Source organism: Podarcis filfolensis, assembly GCF_964270895.1.
Source record: "Podarcis filfolensis genome assembly, chromosome: 8".
NCBI classification, from domain to species: Eukaryota; Metazoa; Chordata; class Lepidosauria; order Squamata; family Lacertidae; genus Podarcis; species Podarcis filfolensis.
The window spans coordinates 83415482-83440148 of record NC_139611.1 but is presented as its reverse complement, the minus strand read 5'-3'; the positions used below and the strand labels follow the sequence as shown (position 1 = coordinate 83440148).

The following is a 24667-nucleotide window of genomic DNA, read 5'->3' as shown; positions in this document are numbered from 1 at the left end:
TGTTAGAAAAGAAGTGTTTATTTACAAAATAGGATCACTGCACACAGCACCACACAGCAAGAGACACACTGGGAGACAGGCAGACAGGGAAAACAGACGACCATCATCCATTAAAAGCTGTCAAGAGAGTTTCATGGAATGTTTAGAAGAGACCACACATGAGTTTACGAACCAGCCTGCTAGAGGGTAGACCAACGCAACCCAGATGTATTTGCCCCTTGCAAAGGAGCCTGGCTCAAGCAAGCAGTCAAAACAGGCCAAAAGGATATGTCACAACTGGGAACAGGCTCCCCGCTGCACAGCCGAGGGAACAAGGATGCTGTTTAACACACCACCATCTAACCCAGAAGAGATACCTGGTCTAAACAGGCTGGGCAAAAGCAGTTCTTTAAAAGGAAAATGTTAAAACCAGTGCTGTGACAGTTCAGCTTCCCTTTGGTGCCTAGCTGAGAAGTAAAACTGGTGAGTGGAACTATTCCCTACTAGGATCTTTCACAGGCAGCCCAAAGATTTTCCGGCTAAGCCTGCAATCTCTCACTCGGCCAGTCTTTTGAGCCAAGAAATTCCTATTCTCCCCACCACCAGGAAGAGATCTGAATTTGTGCCCCCAAAGCAGCCAGCACCTCCAGGCCAGAGATGGGCCTGGAAGCAACTGGAGGGAGAGGGAGTGACTCCGTAAAAGGGAAGGCATTATCTTTGTCTAGGCCTGCCTGAGAGCAAGGAGCGAGGGAGGGCCTGATTTTGATCTCAGGCTGCACACCTTCTTAAAGGCTCGGAACTAAAGGGGCGAGAGAGCAGGTGGAATTAGGAGGGGAGTCTTAAAGAAGAATGATCTGATGGCCGAAGGGGGCTCCATCTCCCCGTTTTTAAAGGCAAGATTGGGTACAAAAGGGCTAAGTAAGGCTAAAGGGTTCAGTGCCCTGTATCTCGAGCAAGCTACACATCGACCAGGTCCTAAGCAGCATCAGAGCAGCAAGGGGGAAAAAAGCTCTGAAGCTTCTAGTCCCTCAAGGCACCCACTTTGGTGTGTGCTTGCTCTACATGAATGTTTACAAACCCATGCTTCCCGCCAACACCTCTTTCAGGCCCCGGACTCTGTCTAAAGAAGCCCGAAGGAGGACTTCAAACCGGGGTGGGTGGGGGAAGGAGGCTCCCTGTATTCTGGCCCAGCGGCCCTCGTAATTTGTTCTACTCCAGGGGTTACGTTCTGGTCTCAAGTTTATTCATGTATTCCTGCAGCGCCTGCAGTCGAGCATCAATCTCTGAGAGGTCAGCCGATGGCTCGTCGTAGAGGTTCTCTGTGGGACAAGACAACCGGGTTACTGCCATGCGAGAGGACTGGGAGACTGGGGCGCAACTTTATTCCCCCCCCAAAATTTTTTTATTTATTTTATAACACAAATAAAGAACACAAACAGAGAAAAAAACAATACAAACAAATTATTGTCTTATCCTTATTTTTCTAAACATTGTTAAGAGGGCTTCCCCAAGTCCCACTTATCTGATTTTCATTTTACTTCATCTTTAGCAGTTTACATGTATCATGATTTCTAACCATTTTTTTATCCCACTTACTTTAACCATAAACAACGTCACATTTTATCACTTACAAATAATAGTATTTTGAAATACATTGTTGTCAGAGCTGCCCAAGGTCCCTGCTCACAAAGGACCAACGCTGCTTCGTTGTTAGGTACAAAGTCTTTATTGAAGTTCAGTTTCACTTCCAGAGCCGCAGCGCGCAGCTCTACGTCTCAACTGTCAGACCGCTGATGATCCGTCTGAGTCTCCTCCCCCCTGACACCAATTTAAGATTCTAGCCTTACTCCACCTCTTCCTCAGTTCCTTCCGCCTCTGGTTCCGCCTGGCCGTTGGGGTCTCGCCCTTTCTAGACTCTTCTGACGCTGAGTCCCCTGAGCCTTCCCCCTCCCTCCGGCGGGCTTTAGGAGCTGGTTCCCCATCCGGGTCTCCTGCTGTTCCCCGCGCCTGTACATTTGAACTTGGCGCGTGCGCCCAGCCGGTAACTTTTCTCCTGACCGTTTCACTGCTGCTGCTGTCACTGCTTCCCCCTCTGGGGGGGCTAGCTGCAACTGACCTCCCCTCCGTTGGAGGCGTGGTCAGCCCTGACTCACTCTCTCTCCCCACTGGAGGAGACGCTGGCCCTGACACATGTGACTCTTCCCCCCCACTACGCTCTGGTGGGGAAACTGGTCCCAATCCCCCACTGCTGCTTTGGGGTTCCCCTCTGGCTCCTTGTTTCTGGTGCGTCCCCCCTGGGACCCCCCTTGCCCTGACCATAGGCGCCCCCTTCTGGGAATCTTCTGATTCGCTGGAGAAGCTCATGGAATCTCTCGGGCCACTGTCATACTCCCCTACGCTGCCCTTGGATTCTTCCCCTTCGCTCTCCATTTCCTCTCTCCCCAGTGCTCCTGCTCCTGAGTCCCTGACAATTGTCTTCTACTTCTAACCCTACAGCTTATATCCACTTCCAAAGCTATTCTAAAATTGAAATATTAACATATTTTTTCAAATATTCCTTGAACCTTCTTCCAATTGGGGCGCAACTTTCTGGGCAAGGCCTAATGAGGAAGGGCTACCTATGGCTTGGAGTCAGAGCCCAATTAATAACGAGGTCAAATCTCCAGGGAAGACTGGGAATGTCCCTTATCTGAAACCCTGGACAGTCACCGCTGCCAGCCAGCGTGGACAATGCAGATGAGCCAATGGGTTGGCTTGGCCTAAATACCGTATTTTTCGCTCCATAGGGTGCACCTGACCATAGGGCACACCCAGTTTTCAGAGGGGGAAGTCAAGGAAAAAAATATTATCCCCCCCCCAAGCTCTGGGAGCAGCGGACAGGCTGCAGGCAGCCCGTGCGCTTCTCCCAGACCTTCTCCCTGCTTTTGCGGGAGGTGGGGGAATTCCCCCATCTCTGGCAAAAACCCACAGGAGCCACGCACCCTTTAAGGAGCGCACGGCTCCTGCGGGCTTTTCTACGAGGGAGAAGGGACTGATGCGGCCAGTCAGTCTCTTGTCCCTCCTCGGGGAAAGCCCCCAGGAGCGGTGCGCTCTTTAAAGGGGCTGTGCGGCTTCTGCTGGCTTTTCTAGGAGGTGGGGGAATTCCCCCACCTCCCGCAAAAGCCCGCAGAAGCCACGCGCTCTTTAAAGGGTGCGTGGCTCCTGTGGGCTGTTCTATGAGGTGGGAGAAGGGACTGATGCGGCCAGTCAGTCCCTTCTCCCTCCTGGGGAAAAGCCCGAAAGAGCCGCGTTGAGCCTCTTGGGGGCTTTTCCTGCCTGCCTCCCGCCTGCATTCGCTCCATAGGATGCACACACATTTTCCCTTGCTTTTTAGGAGGGAAAAAGTGCGTCCTATAGAGCGAAAAATACGGTAAATAAATAAGCAAGCAAGCAAGCAAGAACAGGCCCAGCACTGGTGGCAGCAACAAGCAGCTCCACCTCACCCAACCCTACCCATTGCCAGTCCACCACCGCACTTGCCTGACCTGGGGTTTCTAGATCGCGGGCCCTACTGGTCAAAATGGGAGCCTCAGCGATCGCCCTCTCCCGCCGGAAAAAAAACACCCAGGTCTGCTCCAAGAAAACGCATAGGGCAAAAAGGAGGGCTGGGCCCTGGTCGGCTGCCCCCTTACCTGCTTGTGATCGGCCAAGCAGATAGCCAATCAAGATGTATTTTTAAAAAAAGATTTCCCCCCTTCACTTCTCACTTCCCTCTGTGGCCCCCTAGCCTCATGCTGTGGCCTCTCGTTTATGCATTTTTCACCTGTGGCCCCCTTAGAATATCCTGGGGGCCCAGTTGGCAAGCACTAACGTACAGTCATACCTCGGGTTAAAGTAGCTTCAGGCTGAGCATTTTCGGGTTGCGCTCTGCGGCAGCCCGGAAGTAACAGAGCCCATTACTTCTGGGTTTTGCCGCTCATGCACGCACACTCAAAATGACGTCACGCGCATGCGTGGAAGCAGCGAATTGCGACCCGTGCAGACGCAGTTTGCGTTTGCTTCAGGATGCAAACAGGGCTCCAGAACGGATCCCGTTCACATCCAGAGGTACCACAGTGATACCTCGGGTTAAGTACTTAATTCGTTCCGGAGGTCCGTTCTTAACCTGAAACTGTTCTTAACCTGAAGCACCACTTTAGCTAATGGGGCCTCCTGCTGCTGCCGCGCCGCCAGAGCACGATTTCTGTTCTCATCCTGAAGCAAAGTTCTTAACCTGAAGCACTTTTTCTGGGTTAGTGGAGTCTGTCACCTGAAGCGTATGTAACCTGAAGCGTATGTAACCCGAGGTGACACTGTACATGGTTCTCCTATTTGATTCTCACAACCACCCTGTGAGATGTTAGGACAAGAGCCAGGGACTGGCCCAAGGTCACCCTTCATGGCCAAGAGAAGAGTCAGATCCTGGTCACCCAACACTCTCAACTGCTATGGCACATTGGCTCTCAAGAGGAGATTACACTTCACTGTTACCCGGAGAGGTCAACCCACTCCAGTCTCTGTGCCGCCTCAGCTCAAGAGGCCACTGGAGACCCCGGGGGATTTACCTTTGTCCACTCGCGGGCCTGTGGTGGGCGTGCTGGCCAGGTGCTTCCCGTGGCCACCATCCGTGTGGGGAATCTGCAGGGAGAACGAGTGGCACTGGTCAGTCCACCCGGAAATGCATCCTCTGTTACTGGTTGGCATTATGGCATAAACTTCCAAATCTCCACTTGATACAGTGTCTCTGGAGAGATGACTTCCCTAGCCCCTGGGCAAAAATAATACATGGGAAACTTGTGTCCCTAGGACTATCTCCATCTGAACTATTAAAATTGGATTTAATTTCTGCCAAGAGAATTATAACTCACAAATTAGAGGAGATGGATTTACAATTTAATATTGCGACAGGTGGTGGCACCTGTTCGCCGATAAACCTTGGCTTAACACCACCAACGAAACTTCCATCTTATTTAACTACCTTATCAGTGGTGACGCACAGGTATGCCTTTATAAAGGCTAGATTCAATGTTTTCCCATCAAACGTGTTGGGTAACAGACTCTCCAACGGACAGATCTCACTCCTCTGTGACTGTAAAAGTGGATCTATAGAATCGTTATATCATATAATCTTCTGTTGTCCATTATATTCGGCTTCACGGTCCAAGTTTCTGGCCCCATATTTATCGAGAATTGCTGACAGACCTCAGGAAGCCCAAATAATATACTTATTAAACGACGAAGATACAAGTAGATCCCTTGCAGTCGCTAGATACCTGATTAATGTTTTATTTCAAAAGAGGAGAAATGGATCACTGTATGACTCTGACAGCTTAGCTAAACTTAAGAACCATCAATAAGTGCCAGAACTAAGACGCATACCCCCCAAAATCTGATGGATTTGAATTGCGGTTTACATAGAGGGAGCTTATTGTGTATAGTGTTTACTTAAATGAAGTAAAATTGGTTTTATATGGGTGTTTTAACTTGGAACTGTTTAAATTGTATTGTTTATGGATAAATTTTGATGTATTGTTTTCGATATGGGCCAATGGCTGCAATAAATCTATAGATAGATAGATAGATGGTCAGTCCAACTCTGATAGCTAAAGGAAACTGAAGACCCGCCCCCAGTGCCCAGGAGTCTCAGCAGACGGCGAGCTCAGTTTGCCCAGCACTTTTCTGCCAAAGAGGAATCTCGACGCGGCTGGCTACTTACCGCGGTACTGCCATTCCAGGATGAGGAGCTCAGAGGCTTCCTGACCCTCACCGCTCGCTTCCTCCCCCTAAGGGACAACACACACAACCCATCAGGCTGGATCAGGCCAATGGGCGAATTGCAATCATGTCCCAACCCCAAACTCTGTGTCCGAGCCAGGCAAAGCCAATAAATAATAATAATAATAATAATAATAATAATAATAATAATAATAATAATAAATTTATTATTTATACCCCACTCATTTGGCTAAGTTTCCCCAACCACTCTGGGCGGCTCCCAACAGAATTTTAAAAGCACAATAAAACATCAAACGTTAAAAACTTCCCTAAACAGGGCTGCCTTCAGATGTCTTCTAAACATCAGATACTGTAGTTGTTTATTTCCTTGACAACTGGTGGGAGGGCGTTCCACAGAGCGGGCGCCACCACCGAGAAGGCCCCTCAGCTTGGTTCCCTGTAACTTGGCTTCTCGCAGGGAGGCAACCGCCAGAAGGCCCTCGGAGCTGGACCTCAGTGTCTTGGCTGAACGATGGGGGTGGAGACGCTCCTTCAGGTATACTGGGCCAAGGCCGTTCAGGGCTTTAAAGGTCAGCACCTACACTTTGAATTGTGCTTGGAAACATACTGGGAGCCAGTGTAGGTCTTTCAGGACCGGTGTTATATGGTCTCAGCGGCCACTCCCAGTCCCCAGCCTAGCTGCCGCATTCTGGATTAATTGTAGTTTCCGGGTCACCTTCAAAGGTAGCCCCACATAGAGCGCATTGCAGTAGTCCAAGCAGGAGATAACCAGAGCATGCACCACTCTGGCAAGACAGTCTGCGAGTAGGTAGGGTCTCAGGCTGCGTACCAGATGGAGCTGGTAGACAGCTGCCCTTGATTCCTAGTCCTGACCTTCCTCGTGAGAAGAGGGGTGTGTGACCTGCTTGGCAATGGGAATTTTTGCCACAGTTTTATCAGATTCACTTCTGCTCCCATAGAAAGCTTGCTTTTTAAAGCTAAGTGTAAGGGGTTTTGGCAGGAAACGGCTCGGCATTCCAGCACAGCATACAAGGTAGCCTGCTTTGCATCAGGCTGTGCTTCCCCCTGCCCCATTTTCCTTACCTTGGGGCCGCAGGCTCAGAGTAATCGTCCAGTTCGCTCCCTGAGCTTGCGGATGAGCGCCGGCTGCGGAAGCTTTCCACTGCAGGAAAAGAGCGTAGGGTGAGATCAGGTGAGGCGAAGACCCTTTCGCACAGGCAAGTCACCCAAACGCTGCGACGCGTCTGTGTGAAGTGGCTCTCAGAACATGCAAACCAGGCATAATGGGGAAAAAGAAAGCAAACTATAAATACCGTTAACTAAAGCACCTGCGAGAATCTCTCCTTGCTGATCTACTGTGAAGTCTGCTATAATGTCACGGGATGTTCACAGACATTTCAAAGGTTCAGGGCAAAGCAGACAGCAAAAGAGCACAGCTCTTGTAAGGGCAAGATGGGAGGCAAAGAGAACCTGATGCAGGACGGACTGTGCACTGCGGACAAGGAAGGAGCAGAGAGGAGGCAGGAGAGACGGGGGAGCGATGGCAAGGAAAGTGAATTTCCCGTTAGGAAAGCAAGAGGAGAATGGACGGAAACATCTCTGCACGTCAGCTCCAACTCATGTATTCTTTTTTCAACTGCTATTTTATATTTCAAAATATTTATTGCGATTTCAAACTGTTGTGAGCACGTGCAGAAAGAGGGCAGGGCAGGTATGGATGCCGTTGGCGGAAATAAAGCAAGTTTGCATGTACAGAGGTGCGGGGAATGTTCAGAACCGAGTAAAAAGCTAATTTCCCCAAACAAACAAGCATCTCCACACACTGTCACTTTTGCTTGAGCTGTATTCATTTAGCACCAGCCAGGCATCGAAGAGGAGAGCTCACAAGCCAGCTTGCTCAATTCGGGAAGCAGCCGCAGAAAGGACTTGGAAGGCTCAAAGACTATGGCCTGGGCCCTGGGCCTTTCTCCGCTACACTCCTGCAATCCCCTCTTCTCTGGCCTTCCCTTGTCTCACCTTTAATCGCCTCCAATCTAGCGGGCACTCCGTCGCCAAAATCAACCTCCTGTTGCTCTAATCCTATGATCACCCTGCTTCCTGTACGCTCCACGGGCTTCCTGTATGCTCCCAGATCCAGCACAAGTTCCTAGTCCCTACCCCCTCTTCAGATCTACTCCTAAGTTGTCCAAAGGTCCCCTGCTCCACTGTTTATAGCCCAGCTCCCCCCCCCCCACAAAGAGCTTAAGGTGGCGTACATCGTTCTCCGCCTAGATCCGTTTTATCCCCACAACAATGCTGTGAGGCAGATGAGGTTGAGAGGCAGTGAGTGGGCCAGTGTCACCCGGCGAGCTTCAATATGGGGGGGGGGGACTTGAACCCTGGTCTCTCCCAGGTCCTGGTCTGACACTCTCACTGGTGCAGCACCCCTGGCGCTCTCTAACCGAAGGACCCCTGGCGTTTTCTCCCTTGCAGTCTGCTTCCAGAGAACCTTACTTCACCCATGTCCCACCTTAAAGTGAAGCCTTTGCCGCAACCCCCTAGTTCCCATTCTGTCCTGTAACCCAGGCTAGGATGAAAATATGAGAAATCGATTGCCTGTTCCCCCCACGTACGCCTGCCCACTTCCCTCTCCACCTCCAACTGAGGTTTTGGAAGCTCCTCAAGGCAGGGACCCAACACCTGGCGCATCCATGCTGCTGCGTGCGCCATTTGCGCGGCACACGAAACAGGGGAGCAAGGGTCCCAGCAAGACGCACCTGAAGAACTCCTGCCCCGGCTTTTCCCGAGACCGCCGGTGCTGAAAGCCGACGGGCCCCTGGACTGCAGACGGTGACACCAACCGCTGGGCGGGGTGTCTCCCATCCCCCGCCGCAGGCATCGCTCTCTGGAGGGAGACAGGACAAATTAGCCCAAACAGCGCCGTTCGCCCTTGCCTGGATCCTGCAGCTGCCGGGGTTGGGGGAGCGGCAGGGAGAGGCAGACCCTGGAGGCGAGCGACTCACTTTTTCTGCTCCGCTTCCTTCTGCTTCCTCTCCTTGGCCTTCACAAAGGCGGTGGGGTCAAAGCGTGGTGCCCGGGGTCCTACAGGGAAGGAGAGGGAAAGAGGGTGGTCAAGCAGGAAGAGCATCTTATGGCAGTTCTGTCCTGCAGAGCAGAAGGGACCTGGTAATTTTACAGGACAGAAGCTCCCGGTGCCCAGTTCTGGGTTGACGTCGTGCCCAAGGCAAAGGCAGCCTTGCTGAAAAGGCAAGGATTTGCTTTGTCTGCGGAGAGTTAAGAAGCCCATCATTGTTCGCACAAGGTGGGATGTGGATTCTAGCTTTGGAGACATCGCGCTTAGACAAGGTCCTGAGGGCTCCTGCATTCCATGGTTGTGGGATTTGAACTCTGGCACAGTTCTCGGCTTCAAAAACCGGCAAGCAAGTTTCTAGCCCTTATTGTTGGAGAGTCAAGCATGGCGGCAAGAACGCCTCTGAGTATGAGCTACTGGGGAACCCTGATGGGAGTGCGCTCTGCTCTGCTCCTGGGCTGGCCACCATGAGGACAGAGTGCTGGATTAGACAGGCCTTTGACCTGATCATAAATTCACAGAGCTGGAAGGGACCACACGGGTCATCTAGTCCAACCCTTGCAATGCGGGATTTTTTTGTCCAAGGTTGGGCTTGAACCCACAACTCTGAAATCAAGAGTCGCACGCTCTACCAACTGAGCTATCCCAGGGCTAAGGCTCTTCTAACATGTAGAGTACCGTATTTTTCACTGTAGAAGACGCACCCGACCATAAGACGCACCTAGTTTTTAGGGGAGGAAAACAAGAAATAAGAAGTCTCCTGAACGAAGAGGAAGCGCTCCTCCCTCTTCGCTCAGGAGGCTTTTCAGGGCTATCGCTGAATCCAGGAGACCAAGCAGGATTGGTGCACACTGATCCCGCTTGCTCTCCTGGCTTCAGCGAAAGCAAGCCTCCCGGGTTTCCCCCAACCTCCCACAAGAGCCACACACTCTTTAAAGGGAGCACGGCTCTTGGGGGCTTTTCTGGGAGGTTGGGGAAGGGACAGAGCAGTGTGCTCTGTCCCTCCCCCCACCTCCCGCAAAAGCCATGGATAGCTGCGTGAAGCGGGATGAAGGCTCCCCTGTGGAGGCTTCGCACGGCTAAGCCAGAAGCTAGAACAGCCAGAGAGAGGGAGGGGAGCGCTGTGCTCTCTCTTGCTGTTCTGGCTTCTGGGATAGCCCGCGAAGCCTGCATTTGCTCCATAAGACGCACACACATTTCCCCTTACTTTTTAGGAGGGGGAAAGTGCGTCTTATAGAGCGAAAAATACGGTATCTCAGAAGCAAGAGATGCGGTGTCAGAAGAGCAGTTTCACGAGCTTCAGTACTTGACTCCGGCCCTCCCCCTCAGATCTTGCAGATAAAACAAAACATGTGCTGAAAAAGGCGGCTTTACTTGCCTGGCACTTTGAGAAGAAGAAGAGGAGTTTGGATCTGTTGGAAACTCGGAGCCAGGCAGGGAGCGCATAATGTGGCCTGCTCCTTTCTGTGCCCAGCACACCCCCTTCGAAGGAGGCTTCTCCTCCCCAGCAGCCACTGCGCCAGGCAGGCCTGGTGCCAGGGAACGGGGGGTGCATGGTGAGGGTGACCCACCCCTCTCACCTGTAGGAGACGGGGATTGTCGAGGGAGGCGGCCCTGGCTCCCGCTGCGCCCCTCCCTGGAGGTGGACCTCTGCCGGCTAGGCCCCCAGGCGCCGCTGCGCTCCCGGGAGTTCGAGCGCTCCTCCGAGGTGGAGCGGCGGACGTCTCTCTTCTTGGTGCTGCCTCGGGACAGGGTGGGGTGCGCAAAATTGCGAGGGGGCGCGGGGTGGTTCTGGGGAGATGGTCCGGAAGGGGTGAAGCGCCTGGGGAGGGGAGAGAAAGGAACGCCTGCAGCTAGAGGGGTGGGTTTGCGTCCGGCATAGAAAGCGCTGCCTTTGACAGCAAAGCAGAGTGGCTGAAGGGTCAGGAACGCTCACCCTTTCTTGTACAGGGCCAGCTCGTTGGTCAGGTTCTTCACGCGAATCCGGAGGCTCCGTTCTGTCGCTTTCATCTCCGCCAGCTGCAGTGGGCAGAAAGATCTCTTTTGGGGCCTTGTGTTAAGGCTCAGGCTGAATAATTGGGGGGGGGGGTAATATTAAAGCAGAGTCGGTACCTAGGAGTCCAGGGTGGATATTTGCAGAATGTGGTCCTTTAACATGGTTTTTTTTTTAATGTGGTGGGGCATTTTATGCATTGTACTTGCTATTTTTGTCAATTATAGTTTAGCAATGATTTATTGTACAGTGGTACCTCGGTTTTCGAATATAATCTGTTCCGGAAATCTGTTCTGAGTTCTAAAATGTCTGAAAACTGAAAGTGGAAGCCTCAAAACAGAAGCCATGTTTCCTGTTTGACTTTTGAGGCGCGTTCGAAAACCGAGAAACCACTGTAACTGCTAAGAGTGAATTTCTGTTTAATTATTATTTACTGATAATTTGACAGTAATGCCATTGTGTACTATTGCGTTCCAATGGATTATTGAATATTACCTTACTTGCTGCAAGTTGCTTAAAGTTATGTTTTTATTATGACTTTGCTGAATAGTGGCAGCTCAGGTTACAAACACTTCGGGTTACAAACTCCACTAACTCGGAAGTAGTACCTCAGGTTGAGAATTTTGCCCCAGGATGAGAACAGAAATTGTGTGCCGGTGGCACAGTGGCAACGGGAGGCCCCATTAGTGAAAGCACGCCTCAGGTTAAGAACGGACCTGTGGAATGAATTAAGTTTGTAACCCGAGGTACCACTGTATTGAATTTGATTATTTTAAGGCAGGGGTCAGCAATTTTTTTCAGCAGTTCCACTGTCCCTCAGACCTTGTGGGGGGCCGGACTATTTTTTTTTTGGGGTGGTGGTGGTGGAATGAACGAATTCCTATGCCCCACAAATAACCCAGAGATGCATTTTAAGTAAAAGGACACATTCTGCTCATGTAAAAACACGCTGACTCCTGGACCGTCCGCGGGCTGAATTTAGAAGCCGATTGGGCCAGATCCGGCCCCCAGGCCTTAGTTTGCCTACCGATGTTCTAAGGTGTGTGATCTTTGTTGCATGTTTTGTCATAAACCGCCTTGCATAGAGTAATATAGAAAGGCGGTATGCAAATTAAGAGTGAATGAAATGAAGGAGCTGGCGTTTCTGGAGGTCCCTAGTCTTGGAGGAAGGCTGGCTGTCCCTCCCTCTCTCCTCACCATGACCCCCCCACCCACCAGCCCCACAGCTCTTGTCGGAGGGCAGAGAGAAGCCTTGCCCTTTCCGCCAAGGGTGGGCAGATTCCAGGCTTATTCGATCTCTGGCATTTTTCTACCTCGGACCCCCAAAATGAAGTGGAAATGACGCAGTGGGAATAAAAGACCAGGAGGTGCCTCTGAGCACATTCCACGCCTAAGGATTTGTTTTCAGTAGCAGAACTGAGCTCGGACGCTTCTGCCCTGAGGTCTTTGTCCTTTCAGCAGCCCTCTCCCCAACCCGTCCAGTGGAACGAGGATCCTGTAAGTTGGTCCTTTACCTTCACCGCCCCGACCTGGCCACAGTGATCCATGTGACGGTCACCTCCAGGCTTGACTACTGTAATTCGCTCTACGTGGGGCTGCCCTTGAAGCTGTCCCAGAAACTCCAGCGGGTACAGAATGCTGCAGCGAGGCTCCTCACAGGGTCTCTGCCATGGGAGCATATTCACCCAGTGCTTTTCCAGCTGCACTGGCTCCCGGTGGAGTACAGGGTCAGATTTAAGGTGCTGGTTTTGACCTTTAAAGCCCTTCACAGCCTAGGACCCTCATACCTACGGGACCGCCTCTCCTGGTATGCCCCACGGAGAGCCTCAAGGTCCATAAATAGCAACACCCTAGTGGTCCCAGGCCCTAAGGAAGTCAGATTAGCCTCAACCAGAGCCAGGGCCTATTCAACTCTGGCTCCGGCCTGGTGGAACGCTCTGCCTCATGAGACCAGGGCCCTGCAGGATCTGATTTCTTTCCGCAGGGCCTGTAAGACAGAGTTGTTCCGCCTGGCCTTTGGCTTGGAGCCAATTTGATTCCCTCCCCCTCTTTCTTTTTTCTTTTCCTTTCTCCTCCTGCGATGAGGCTACATTTTAATATTTTAATGTTTCAATATTTTAATGTTGTATTTTAATTTTGTTTCTAAGTTGTAATCGTTCAACTTGTTTTTATTATTGCTTGCTAGCCGCCCTGAGCCCGGCCTTGGCTGGGGAGGGCGGGGTATAAATAAAAAATATTATTAATATTATTATTAAGACCCAGCCCACCTCGTCGGCAAGCTGCCGGCTCTCCTGCAGGCGCTTGTTAGCGATCCGCTGGTGCTTCGCTCTCTCCTTGGTCAGCTCCTCCTCGAGGCTCTGCACGACCTTCTTGAGGATCTTGACCTCCTTGAAGGCGCTGCTCTTGTTGGTGAGCTTCAGCTCCTCCTGAAGGCCCAGCAAGACTGTCTCCACTGACTGTTTCTCCTCCAAGGTGTGCTGCAGCCTGAAAAAGGGAGCGTCGGGAAGAAGAGTTTGGATTCGATATCCCGCTTTATCACTACCCGAAGGAGTCTCAAAGTGGCTAACATTCTCCTTTCCCTTCCTCCCCCACAACAAACACTCTGTGAGGTGAGTGGGGCTGAGAGACTTCAGAGAAGCGTGACTGGCCCAAGGTCACCCAGCAGCTGCATGTGAAGGAGCGGGAATCGAACCCGGTTCACCAGATTACGAGACTGCCGCTCTTAACCACTACACCACATCAGCCGCAGCCGAGAGAGAATCTCTTCCGTGCAAGGCTTGAGAGCTGAGCTTTCCTGCCCCTGAGGTTTGGAAAAGGTTGCTTAAGTGCTAAAAGGTGGGTTTGCAAAGCCACTTTTGTCTTTAGACGTCCGGCAAAAAAACACTCCTTTTTCCCCAGGCCTATGGCTGTTAAATAATCTATAGCCTGTGAAAGTGTGGGGCAGAGGATTGTTATTATGATGACTATTTTGCATCTGTCAGTATACTTTTTATTATTGATGTTCTGTAATGTGTTTTTAATGTTGTACACCACCCTGAGATCTTCTGATAAAGGGCGGTATATAAATTGAATTAATCATCATCATCTCTTCAAGGAGAGAGCAGCTGCACTTCCAGTCTCCTGCTGCATTGCATTTCCAGACTGATATTGTAAAATGTCGGGCCTGTCTCCTTAAAAGACATGCCAGAACTGTAATAAAAGCTCCTCTCGCTGGGTGTGGTTCCCTCTACGGATGAATGGGAAGCTTAGCTTTGCCTGTCTAGCAAGTCTTAGCTGTTATGCTGAAGTGCTGATCTGCTGTTCATAAATAAATACAACTGTCACAGTTCTCCTGACTCCTGCTGGTTCCTGGTAATAGGGCAGACCTGTTGCACCATTTCCTTGCACGGCAAGCCTCCCTCTTAAACCCATGAGATGGTGCAGAGTTTGCTTCACTGCCACTTCAATACTTGACCTTGTTTGGATTTTCGGGCCGAGGAATTTAGACTTAATTTGGATTGTTTGCTCTATGTAAGCTGCCGTGAACGTTTTTATAGGGAAGCAACAGATCAACGTGGTAGATTTAAGGGTTGCATTTTAAATCAGTAGGGATCAGTCAGATCAGAACAATGCTTTGAGGAGGAAAACTGACTCCAAAGAAGCATTTATGAAATGTTGACAGCTGTGCCTTGAGTATCTCTCCCTCCCCACAAAACCCCGAACACCTTCCACTCTCCCTGGTACCTGGGAAAGAACCCAGCAGTTCCAAGAAGCACTTCAAACACCTATTTCCTGGTGCCACAGATATCCTGGTTCCTAAATGCCGGAACAGCAAATTCAGAAGGCCGCATTGATGTCTCCTGCAGAGAGCAGCTGCCTGATATGGCTCAGGTTACCCCCTCCCTGCCTTCCCCACTCACTCGTCACGAAGCCGGCGGATCTCAGCATCTCTGAAATCCTTGCCTGGCTTTGCCTTCAGCAGGGCCAACTCCTCCTTGAGCTCCCGGATCACCTTCTGCAGCACGACAGGATCCGGCTTGCCCATGTAAGGGAGGGGGAGTGGGTAATGGATCCTGCCGAGAAACAAGGAAGCGCAGCCACAAGTCACGACCCCCGGCACTGCACCTCGCCGCAGACAGGAGCAAATGTCAAGGGGTTGGTTGGTTCTGGTGCTTAACAGGCCAGGCAGACACTCTGTTTGACTAGGAGGGCAGAGGCTCCCTCCCAAAAGGGGACTGGCTAGCAACCCTTGGTGCTTCCTGCCTCCCTGTCCAGAAGAAACAGCCCAAACCAGCCCACAAAAAGGGAAAGGCAAGAACTTTCTTCCTGGTAACTGCTACCAATAAGGTAAAGGTAAAGGGACCCCTGACCGTTAGGTCCAGTCGTGGCCGACTCTGGGGTTGCGGCGCTCATCTCGCTTTATTGGCCAAGGGAGCCGGCGTACAGCTTCCGGGTCATGTGGCCAGCAGGACTAAGCCGCTTCTGGAGAACCAGAGCAGCGCACGGAAACACCGTTTACCTTCCCGCCAGAGCAGTACCTATTTATCTACTTGCACTTTGACGTGTTTTCGAACTGCTAGGTTGGCAGGAGCAGGGACCGAGCAATGGGAGCTCACGCCATTGCGGGGATTCGAACCGCCGACCTTCTGATCGGCAAGTCCTAGGCTCTGTGGTTTAACCCACAGCGCCACCCGCGTCCCAACTGCTACCAATATTGAATGCTTATTCCTCTGCATATCCCTGCAGATCAGCCACTTCGAACTACAATTCCCATCAGCCCCAGTTGGGTGTAGTCCAAAGCGTCTGGAAGGCCCCAGCTTGGCAAAGCCTGCTGTGGTCCTTGATCTTCCCCTCTCTTCTTGCTTTGGGAAAAGGGGGGCAGCTCCCTGGACAGTCCTGGGCTAAGAGGGAGGAAGGCCCTTTGCTCCTGCCTCGTTGTTTGCTGTTTTCGAAGCAAAAAAGGAGGCGTGGAAAGCACCCTGGTCTACCACCTCCTCCTTCCTCCCACACAGCAAAGGGAAGGACTGGTTTCATTAGCCGCTTCCCTCCAAGCTATAAGGTTATGCAGTCTCTCTGGCAGCCTCACAGCTCTTACGAGATACTTGGGTCTTCCAGAAAGGCCAGGTTCACCTGTCCCCATCGCACCTGCAATAAATCTGTGGCTGGCTATGGGGCCTTTGGGTGAATGTTTAGCTACAAATGAGCTGCCCTCCATTTCCCCAAGCCCCCTTGTCACCCAAGGCTCCCTGTTGGTCATGCAGTCGGGGATTCCCCTTTCACCTGTCAAATTCCACCGAGTAGATCAAGATGAGGTAGCGCTTGGAGCTCAGCGGGGAGTTTTTGGCAGCCGCCGTGTGCCGGGGACCCACTCCAATCTTCCTGTTCCTCAATGACTCCAGGTCTGTGTAAGTGAGGAGGTCCAGAGTGACCGACTCACTGCTCTGTAGGGGAAAAGCCCACACAATCAGCAACACACCAAGGACCCTTTTACACAGCCAGTCCTTATCCTGGAAGAAGAGACTCTCGGACTAGGGAAGGACAGGAATTCAAGACAGAAAGGGGATCACGGTGGCAGGATTTAAGATGCAGGAAACTGACAGGGCATGTTGTAGAAACAGTGCAAGTTGTCAAAGCAGGGGGGGAAAGATGAAACATATAAAGGAGGCCTGGCATTCTGGAGGTCCCTTCTCAAACCCGGTGCCTGCCAGATGTTTCAGACTACAACTCTCATCAGCACCAGCCACATTAGATTGGGGTCCCCCCCCATTGTTTACTTATTAATGTGTCGAAACAAAACAAAATGAATAAAATACCTTCCAGTAGCACGTTAGAGACCAACTAAGTTAGTTATTGGTATGAGCTTTTGTGTACGCTTCTTCACATCTGAAGAAATGCGCATGCACATGAAAGCTCATACCAATAACTAACTTAGTTAGTCTCTAACGTGCTACTAAGGGACGCGGGTGGCGCTGTGGGTTAAACCACAGAGCCTAAGACTCGCCAATCATGAGGTCGGCAGTTTGAATCCCCACAACGGGGTGAGCTCCCATTGCTCGGTCCCTGCTCCTGCCAACCTAGCAGGTCGAAAGCACGTCAAAGTGCAAGTAGATAACTAGGTACCACTCTGGAGGGAAGGTAAACGGCGTTTCCGTGCGCTGCTCCGCTTCGCCAGAAGCAGCTTAGTCCTGCTGGCCACATGACCTGGAAGCTGTACGCCGGCTCCCTCGGCCAGTAAAGCGAGATGAGTGCCGAAACCCCAGAGTTGGTCACGACTGAACCTAATGGTCAGGGGTCCCTTTACCTTTACCGTGCTACTGGAAGGTATTTTTTTATTTATTATTTTATTTTGTATTGACTACGGCAGACCAACACGGCTACCTACCTCATACTAATGTCTATTTCTGTTTGTTTGTTTGTTTGTTTTTTAAAGATTGAGGCTTTTATCTGCCGTGTTCACACCCAGGAGAGGACTATAGACGAAGAAATCTCCCAGGTGCCCACCTGCGGAATGGATGGCTGGTGGCAGGGGTGAAGGGACCAAAGGGAGAGGAAGCTTAGGAAAGCGGCAGCGCTCAAGAAGCCTGATGAACTCTGCCCGAGTCACATTTCCATAGACTTTTCTGTGGCAGCCCCAAAGCCAAACTGAGCCTCACCTGGGAAAGGGCCGACTCTAGCATGCTGCAGAAGATCCCAAACTGCTTGAAATTCCCAGTCTTGTGAGTGAGGTCTTCAATGACTGGAAGAAAAGGGAAAACATGAGGGATGCTGATTTTGGCATGTAATAGGGAGCATGTAATGGCTTAACTTGGGAATTTGAGAACAAGAGGAAAATGTAACCAGTATTTTATCGTTTGAAAAGACCTGGTGGAATGCTCTGTCCCATGAGACTAGGGCCCTTCAGGATTTAACCTCCTTCCGTCGGGCCTGTAAGACAGAGCTATTCCGCCTGGCGTTTAATTTGAATTCTGCCTGATCTTTTATTTCCCTTCCCTTCCTTCCCCCTCCCCTTTTATGAAGATCACACGCTCTGAGAGCCCACAGCTAATTCTCCCCTGGCCTCCTCGCTGGCCCAAGTACGACCAATTCAGCCATCTAGCCCTGGGGATAATCTAATTGATTTTTGAATTTTATTGTTATTCATGTTTTTATATTGTATTTTATGCTGCTTTTATAATTAAGTGTTTTAAAGTGTTTTAAATTTGTTGTTAGCCGTCCTGAGCCCGGTTTTTGAACCGGGAAGGGCGGGGTATAAATAAAATAATAATAATTATTATTATTATTATTATTATTATTATTATTATTATTAAAGACACGGGACTTCATGTGCCCAGCAGAGGCAGGGACAAAGCAGAGCCAGAAGGGCAATTGCAGAGGGCAGCTGGCTCATCTCTGCACATGCCAGATAGTCAAAGCAGAGAAAGGCGGTGTTTGGTTTCCCATCTAGCAGCACAGTGTAGCTGGGCATTTCACAGCTCTTCCCTCTCCTAAGCTGTTCACATCAGCACAGCTTCCTCAGTGTCAGATTCATTACTCACAAGCAGCATCAAACTCCCCCCGCCACTGGTCCGTGGTGAGCCGGTCCTCCACTTCGACTTCCAGAAGGTTCCCGTCCACCGACATCCGGACGATGTGCTCAACGCCCCGGAAAACATAGTCCGCTTGCAGCCCGTGCAGCTTGGCCATGTTGCGACCAGCAATCTCTCTGCCCGCCTCGCAGCCTTGAACAGCAGCCTTCCACGCGTAATTGTCTATGTGGGGGGAAACAAGAGCAGGGAAGTTTATCAGCAGGGTGTGAAGCAATCACAAAATCACACACAGACACACGCATCAGATGTCCCTTGGACGATGGTTTCTCCCACCCTACAGGTTCAGAATTAAGAAAGATGTTTCTGCCAGGAGAGAATGGCCAGTAACTGAGAACTGTTACCGTATTTTTCGCCCTATAGGACGCACTTTTTCCCCTCCAAAAATGAAGGGGAAATGTGTGTGTGCGTCCTATGGGGCGAATGCAAGCTTTCGCTGAAGCCTGGAGAGCGAGAGGGGTCGGTGCACACCGACCCCTCTCGCTCTCCAGGCTTCAGGAGAGCCCCAGCGCCAGCCCCACAAGGTCGGGGAACAGAGGGAGGCGGAACGCCACCATCCCGCTGTCTCCCGAAGTGGTTTGGAGACAGCTCCGCAAGCTCCGGAGACAGTGGGGAGGCGCAGCGCATCTTCCCGCTGTCCCCGGACCTGATCTGAAGGCGGGCGGCGGGGAGAAGAGTGCTTCTCCCCGCTGCCTGCCCCGCAAGCTCCGGGGACAGCTGGGAGGCGCAGCGCGTCTTCCCGCTGTCCCCGGACCTGATCTGAAGGCGGGCAGCAGGGAGAAGAGCGCTTCTCCCCGCTGCCTGCCCCGCAAGCTCCGGGGACAGCTGGGAGGTGCAGCGCGTCTTCCCGCTGTCCCCGGACCTGATCTGAAGGCGGGCGGCGGGGAGAAGAGCGCTTCTCCCCGCTGCCTGCCCCGCAAGCTCCGGGGACAGCTGGGAGGCGCAGCGCGTCTTCCTGCTGTCCCCGGACCTGATCTGAAGGTGGGCTGCGGGGAGAAGAGCGCTTCTCCCCGCTGCCGGCCCCACAAGCGCCTGGGGGGAAAATATTTTTTTCTTCCTTTATTTTCCCCCCAAAAAACTTGGTGCGTCCTATGGGGCGGTGCGTCCCATAGGGCGAAAAATACGGTAATTTTTTTGTCTCCCCCATAGTGTCCGAGAGTCACTTAGTGCCATTTTCCTGAATTTGTCTCATGGCCCAGTGTGGCCACGACTGACCAGACTGATGGAGGGACAGTGTTGGATTCAGTGAGACTGGGAAAACATAGAAAAATAAGGAGAGACAAGTGGGAGGGGAAATGGGATGCAAATCTAAATAATGGCAGCAACGGACTGAAATGCTCCACCCAGAGGATCTGCAACAGGGATAGGGAAACTGTGATAATAAGCATAATGGTGGATTAATTAGCGTCAATTTATCCTTGCAGGTTCCCCATGTCCGAGGCCTGGGTGGCCCCTCTGATAGCAGGAAGCTGGACTTGACCGGCCTTTCGCCTGACCCAGCCAGGCTATCCATATATTTTTAACTCGGGGTGGGGACTTCAATTAGCATTTAGTAGTGACAAGGAGGTGATAATTACTCTTAAGGGCAGGAGATGCTTGGCATTAATGGCAGGAGGCAATATTGGGAGTGACTGGAGTCTGAGAAAGCAGCCTTCCTATGGTCTTAATAGGGAGGGCGTTAATTAGCATTAACTGTGGGCAGGGCTACTGTTTGGGGATCCGAATCAGGATTCTTAAGGTTTTAATGGGTGTTAATTAGCAAAAATTAGCATTAATTGTGGGAGGGCGTTAATTAGCATTAACTGTGGGCAGGGCTACTGTTTGGGGGTCCGAATCAGGATTCTTAAGGTTTTAATGGGCGTTAATTAGCAAAAATTAGCATTAATTGTGGGAGGGCGTTAATTAGCATTAACTGTGGGCAGGGCTACTGTTTGGGGATCCGAATCAGGATTCTTAAGGTTTTAATGGGCGTTAATTAGCAAAAATTAGCATTAATTGTGGGAGGGCGTTAATTAGCATTAACTGTGGGCAGGGCTACTGTTTGGGGGTCCGAATCAGGATTCTTAAGGTTTTAATGGGCGTTAATTAGCAAAAATCAGCATTAATTGTGAGACGGCGTTAATTAGCATTAACTGTGGGCAGGGCTACTGTTTGGGGTCCGAATCAGGATTCTTAAGGTTTTAATGGGCATTAATTAGCAACAATTAGCATTAATGGTGGGAGGGGCTATTGTTTGGGGTCTGAGGCATAGCTGCCAACTTTTCCTTTTTCTTGCGAGGAATCCTATTCGGAATAAGGGAATTTCCCTTAAGAAAAGGGAAACGTTGACTGCTATGGTCTTCTCACCTCCTTAATAGGGGGCGTTAATTAGTATTAATTAGTCTTAATTGCCTATGCTTAATTAGCATTAATGGGGGGGGGGAGGCGGTTATTATGACTAGGAGGGGCTCCTGCTTGGACTCTGAGGCAGGAGTTTTCTTCGTATGGTCTTAATTGCGGGGGGCGTTAATTAGCGCTAATTGCCTGGGGTTAATTAGCATGAATAGGGGGGAGGCGGCTACTAGGAGACGGGGGAAGGGGTTACTGTTTTGAGGGAGGCAGGAATGAGGTGGGTTCGGGGGTTTAAATAGGGGACGGAGCCCCCCCAAAAGCCAACTTACCTGCGCGCCGCCCCCACCTCAACTGCCGTCTCCAGCGAAAGCCGCCTCCTCGCCGCTCTTCCATTGGCCGCCCGCTCAACCGCTCCCGCACCGCCATTGGCTCGTGGCGACGTCACTCACCTCCCTGGGCTCCCTCAGAAGCCACGCTCGCCGTCAGTCAGAGCGGTGGCTCCGCCCCTAACACTACAAGCCCCTCCCCTCGGCTCCCTCCCTCTCCTTGAGTGTGTGGGCGGGGGAGGGGGCGTGGAGCACCCAATCCGAGACGGGAAGCTCGACTCGGCGGCGCTTATTGGTCCAAGGGACCTCGGACATCAAGCAAGAACCCCGCCCAGAGCTGCGCCCGCCTATTGGCGCCTCGGCTTGTCACTCCTCAAGGCACCGAACGTCGTCCTATGGCTGGGCGGGCGCGGAAACGCGCTGCTCTATTGCCCCCTAGTGGCTGTTGAGCGCGTTGTTCTTATAGTGGCTGATCGATCTGGTCCGATAGGGATCCAGCTGGGATCGCGAGAGATGCAGGGCAGGTGAGAGCAGACGGTGGGAAGGGTTCTGCACGTGTACAGGAACAGAAAGTGAAAGCAACACCTCGCGCACCTATGAAGGCCGAAGCGATTTTTCTTTCTTTGCAATAACTTTTATTGGGTTTTTAATGAAAGTGATGTAAAGTAAAACTAAGAAAGAACAGTCAAACCAGGTAGGATGAAAATAGAGACCGAAAGTGATCATTATATCAGGTATGCCTTATATTACATTAATTAATTAATGAATCACTATTTTTTTAAGCGCCATTGAACAACAATAGCAAAGTCAGGAAGGACTTGAAAAGGCATGACGTGACTGAAAAGTAGGTATATTTTCTATATGTCCAGCGAGGCTGAGAGAAGAGATGGGTGCAATTGCTAATTATAAACACATGAGATGAAGGCCCAATATACAGCTGCAAAACAGCCCCATTCAGCCGTTCAGCCAAGGATCTATTTTTGCCAAGTAATTTTTTCCCTGAAGCAAAGTCCAAAACGAACAAATTATATTGCAATGTAGTGTTGTGAACCACCCTGAGGGTCTAGGGCAGTAAACAAAGGTTAATAATAATAATAATAATAATAATAATAATAATATAATAAATAATTGGGACGTCCCAAGGAAAAGCCTCAGATATGCAGATGACACAACCTTGATGGCAGAAAGTGAGGAGGAATTAAAGAACTTTTTATTGAGGGGGAAAGAGGAGAGTGCAAAATATGGTCTGAAGCTCAACATCAAGAAAACGAAGATAATGGCCACTGGTCCCATCACCTCCTGGCAAATAGAAGGGGAAGAAATGGAGGCAGTGAGAGATTTTACTTTCTTGGGCTCCATGATCACTGCAGATGGTGACAGCAGCCAGGAAATTAAAAGACGCCTGCTTCTTGGAAGAAAAGCAATGACAAACCTAGACAGCATCTTAAAAAGTAGAGACATCACCTTGCCAACAAAGGTCCGTATAGTAAAAGCTATGGTTTTCCCAGTAGTGATGGATGGAAGTAAGAGCTGGACCATAAAGAAGGCTGATCGCCGAAGAATTGATGCTTTTGAATTCTGGTGCTGGAGGAGACTCTTGAGAGTCCCATGGACTGCAAGAAGATCAGACCTCTCCATTCTGAAGGAAATCAGCCCTGAGTGCTCACTGGAAGGACAGATCCTGAAGCTGAGGCTCCAAGACTTTGGCCACCTCACGAGAAGAGAAGACTCCCTGGAAAAGACCCTGATGCTGGGAAAGATGGAGGGCACAAGGAGAAGGGGACGACAGAGGATGAGATGGTGGGACAGTGTTCTCGAAGCTACCAGCATGAGTTTGACCAAACTGCGGGAGGCAGTGGAAGACAGGAGTGCCTGGCGTGCTCTGGTCCAGGGGGTCACGAAGAGTCGGACACGACTAAATGACTAAAGAACAACAAGGAAAAGCAGGACATTCTGGGATCAAATCAGAAACTGGGGCGGCTTCTGTAAATGGAAAATAGGGACACTTGGAGGTCTGTTGCGGTCTGACAGTGGAGATAGAGCAGGGGTAGGCAACCTAAGGTCCGGGGGCTGGATCCGGCCCAATCGCCTTCTCAATCCGGCCCACAGACAGTCCGGGAATCAGCATGTATTTGCATGAGTAGAATGCGCCCTTTTATTTAAAATGCATCTCTGGGTTATTTGTGGGGCATAGGAATTCGTTCACCCCCCCCCCCAAAAAATACAATCCGTCCCCCCCCCAAGGTCTGAGGGACCGTGGACCAGCCCCCTGCTGAAAAAGTTTGCTGACCCTGAGATAGAGCATAGCTGGTCATATCCTCTGTGAGTTTGTCTTAACCCTAATTTAAAGCCATCCATGGACTCAGCTATACAGCTGCAAATATAACGTTTTAAGTGCATTATACAAATGTGACACTACATGGCGCTGGTGAGCTAATGGCAAATTCAATGTATTTTTTTAAAAAAAGCATTTTTTAAAAGAAGGATTTTCACAGCTTATACCGTATTGGCCCGAATATAAGACACACCTGCAAATAAGCTGCGCCTTTAAAATTCAAGGCTTGCACTAATAAATGACCTAAAAAAGAAGGATGAGAAGCTGTTTTTATATGCAGTAACAGCGGCAAGAATTTTGGTGGCACAAAAATGGAAACAGGAAGAAATCCCGACGAAAGAAGAATGGAGAATGAAGTTGATGGAATACGCAGAATTAGACAAGCTAACGGGGAGAATTCGGAACCGGCGAGACCAGAGATTTACCGAGGACTGGAATAAATTTACAGAGTATATTAAGAATATTTGTGAAGGTCAATTAACGTTTGTAGGTTTTCAAGAAGCTCTGTGATAATAATGGAAAGAAACATTGTTTTATAATAATTGTTAAGATTAATTTGGTTAAAAAAAACACAAAACAATATAGATGCAAGGAATGTGAATAACTGTGAAAACATGAAAATTTCCAGATAGACTGAAGGAAGTCTGAAAGTGGAAAGATTAGAATTGGATGTATAATTCAAATGGAATGTTTTTTTTTTAATTGTTAAATTTGAAAATTTTATAAATAAAAAATTTTTAAAAAATAAAAATAAAATTCAAGGCTTGCTTGTGGGTGTGGCCCGCTGGCATTCCCAGCGCAACCTCCCGAAGCCGGCGCCAGGGAAGGCGTGTGAGGAGGCTGCGCATCATTGCCGCATGCTGCTTGGCTGCTCTCGGAGCGGGGCGGAGCCTCGCCGCTTTGCCGGCGGCCTCCCCCCCCCTTCCCCCTTCCTAAGGCAACTGGGGGAGGCTTGGGAGTGGCGGGCAAGCAACACACCGCTGCCCCACGCTGCTTCCGGGGAAGGCTGTGAATATAAGCCATACTTTAACTTTTCACGGCCCAAATTGGGGGGTGGGGGGAGTGCGGCTTATATTCGGGTCAATACGGTATGTGTCGATTTCACCCGAGTCCGTTCCTAGTCATGGTCCTTTTATTGCAGGGGCTGTTGGGAGTTGTAGTTCAGCAACACCTGGAGCGCCTCAAGGTCCATCACCCCTGGAATCTCAGACCGCTCGGGGATTTCAGTGGCGTGCAACAGGCCTGCAACTTCCTAGACGGCTTTAAAAGGATTATAGACAAATTCCCTTCCAGATTAGACATCCCTTTTATTTCAGT

At 50.6% G+C, this 24667-nt stretch overlaps 1 protein-coding gene across 2 annotated transcripts in view; it reads right to left on the bottom strand.

Moving 5' to 3' along the window:
• CCDC61 (coiled-coil domain containing 61) overlaps positions 1 to 24667 on the bottom strand; it is a gene marked incomplete at its 5' end in the record, with an annotated part of 118010 nt that continues 93343 nt past the window's right edge. The window contains 14 exons of one of the 2 annotated variants that reach the window (XM_083627365.1): positions 1 to 1298; positions 4563 to 4635; positions 5714 to 5780; positions 6817 to 6895; positions 8490 to 8617; positions 8736 to 8814; positions 10384 to 10625; positions 10740 to 10822; positions 13064 to 13280; positions 14696 to 14848; positions 16056 to 16216; positions 17429 to 17511; positions 18311 to 18523; positions 21019 to 21082. In XM_083627365.1, coding sequence (XP_083483491.1) covers positions 1201 to 1298; positions 4563 to 4635; positions 5714 to 5780; positions 6817 to 6895; positions 8490 to 8617; positions 8736 to 8814; positions 10384 to 10625; positions 10740 to 10822; positions 13064 to 13280; positions 14696 to 14848; positions 16056 to 16216; positions 17429 to 17511; positions 18311 to 18523; positions 21019 to 21082 — 1740 coding nt within the window. In that variant the 3' untranslated portion in view covers positions 1 to 1200. Of the gene's footprint in view, positions 1299 to 4562; positions 4636 to 5713; positions 5781 to 6816; positions 6896 to 8489; positions 8618 to 8735; positions 8815 to 10383; positions 10626 to 10739; positions 10823 to 13063; positions 13281 to 14695; positions 14849 to 16055; positions 16217 to 17428; positions 17512 to 18310; positions 18524 to 21018; positions 21083 to 24667 lie in introns of those variants that run through there. The other variant, XM_083627366.1, reaches the window with a different exon arrangement.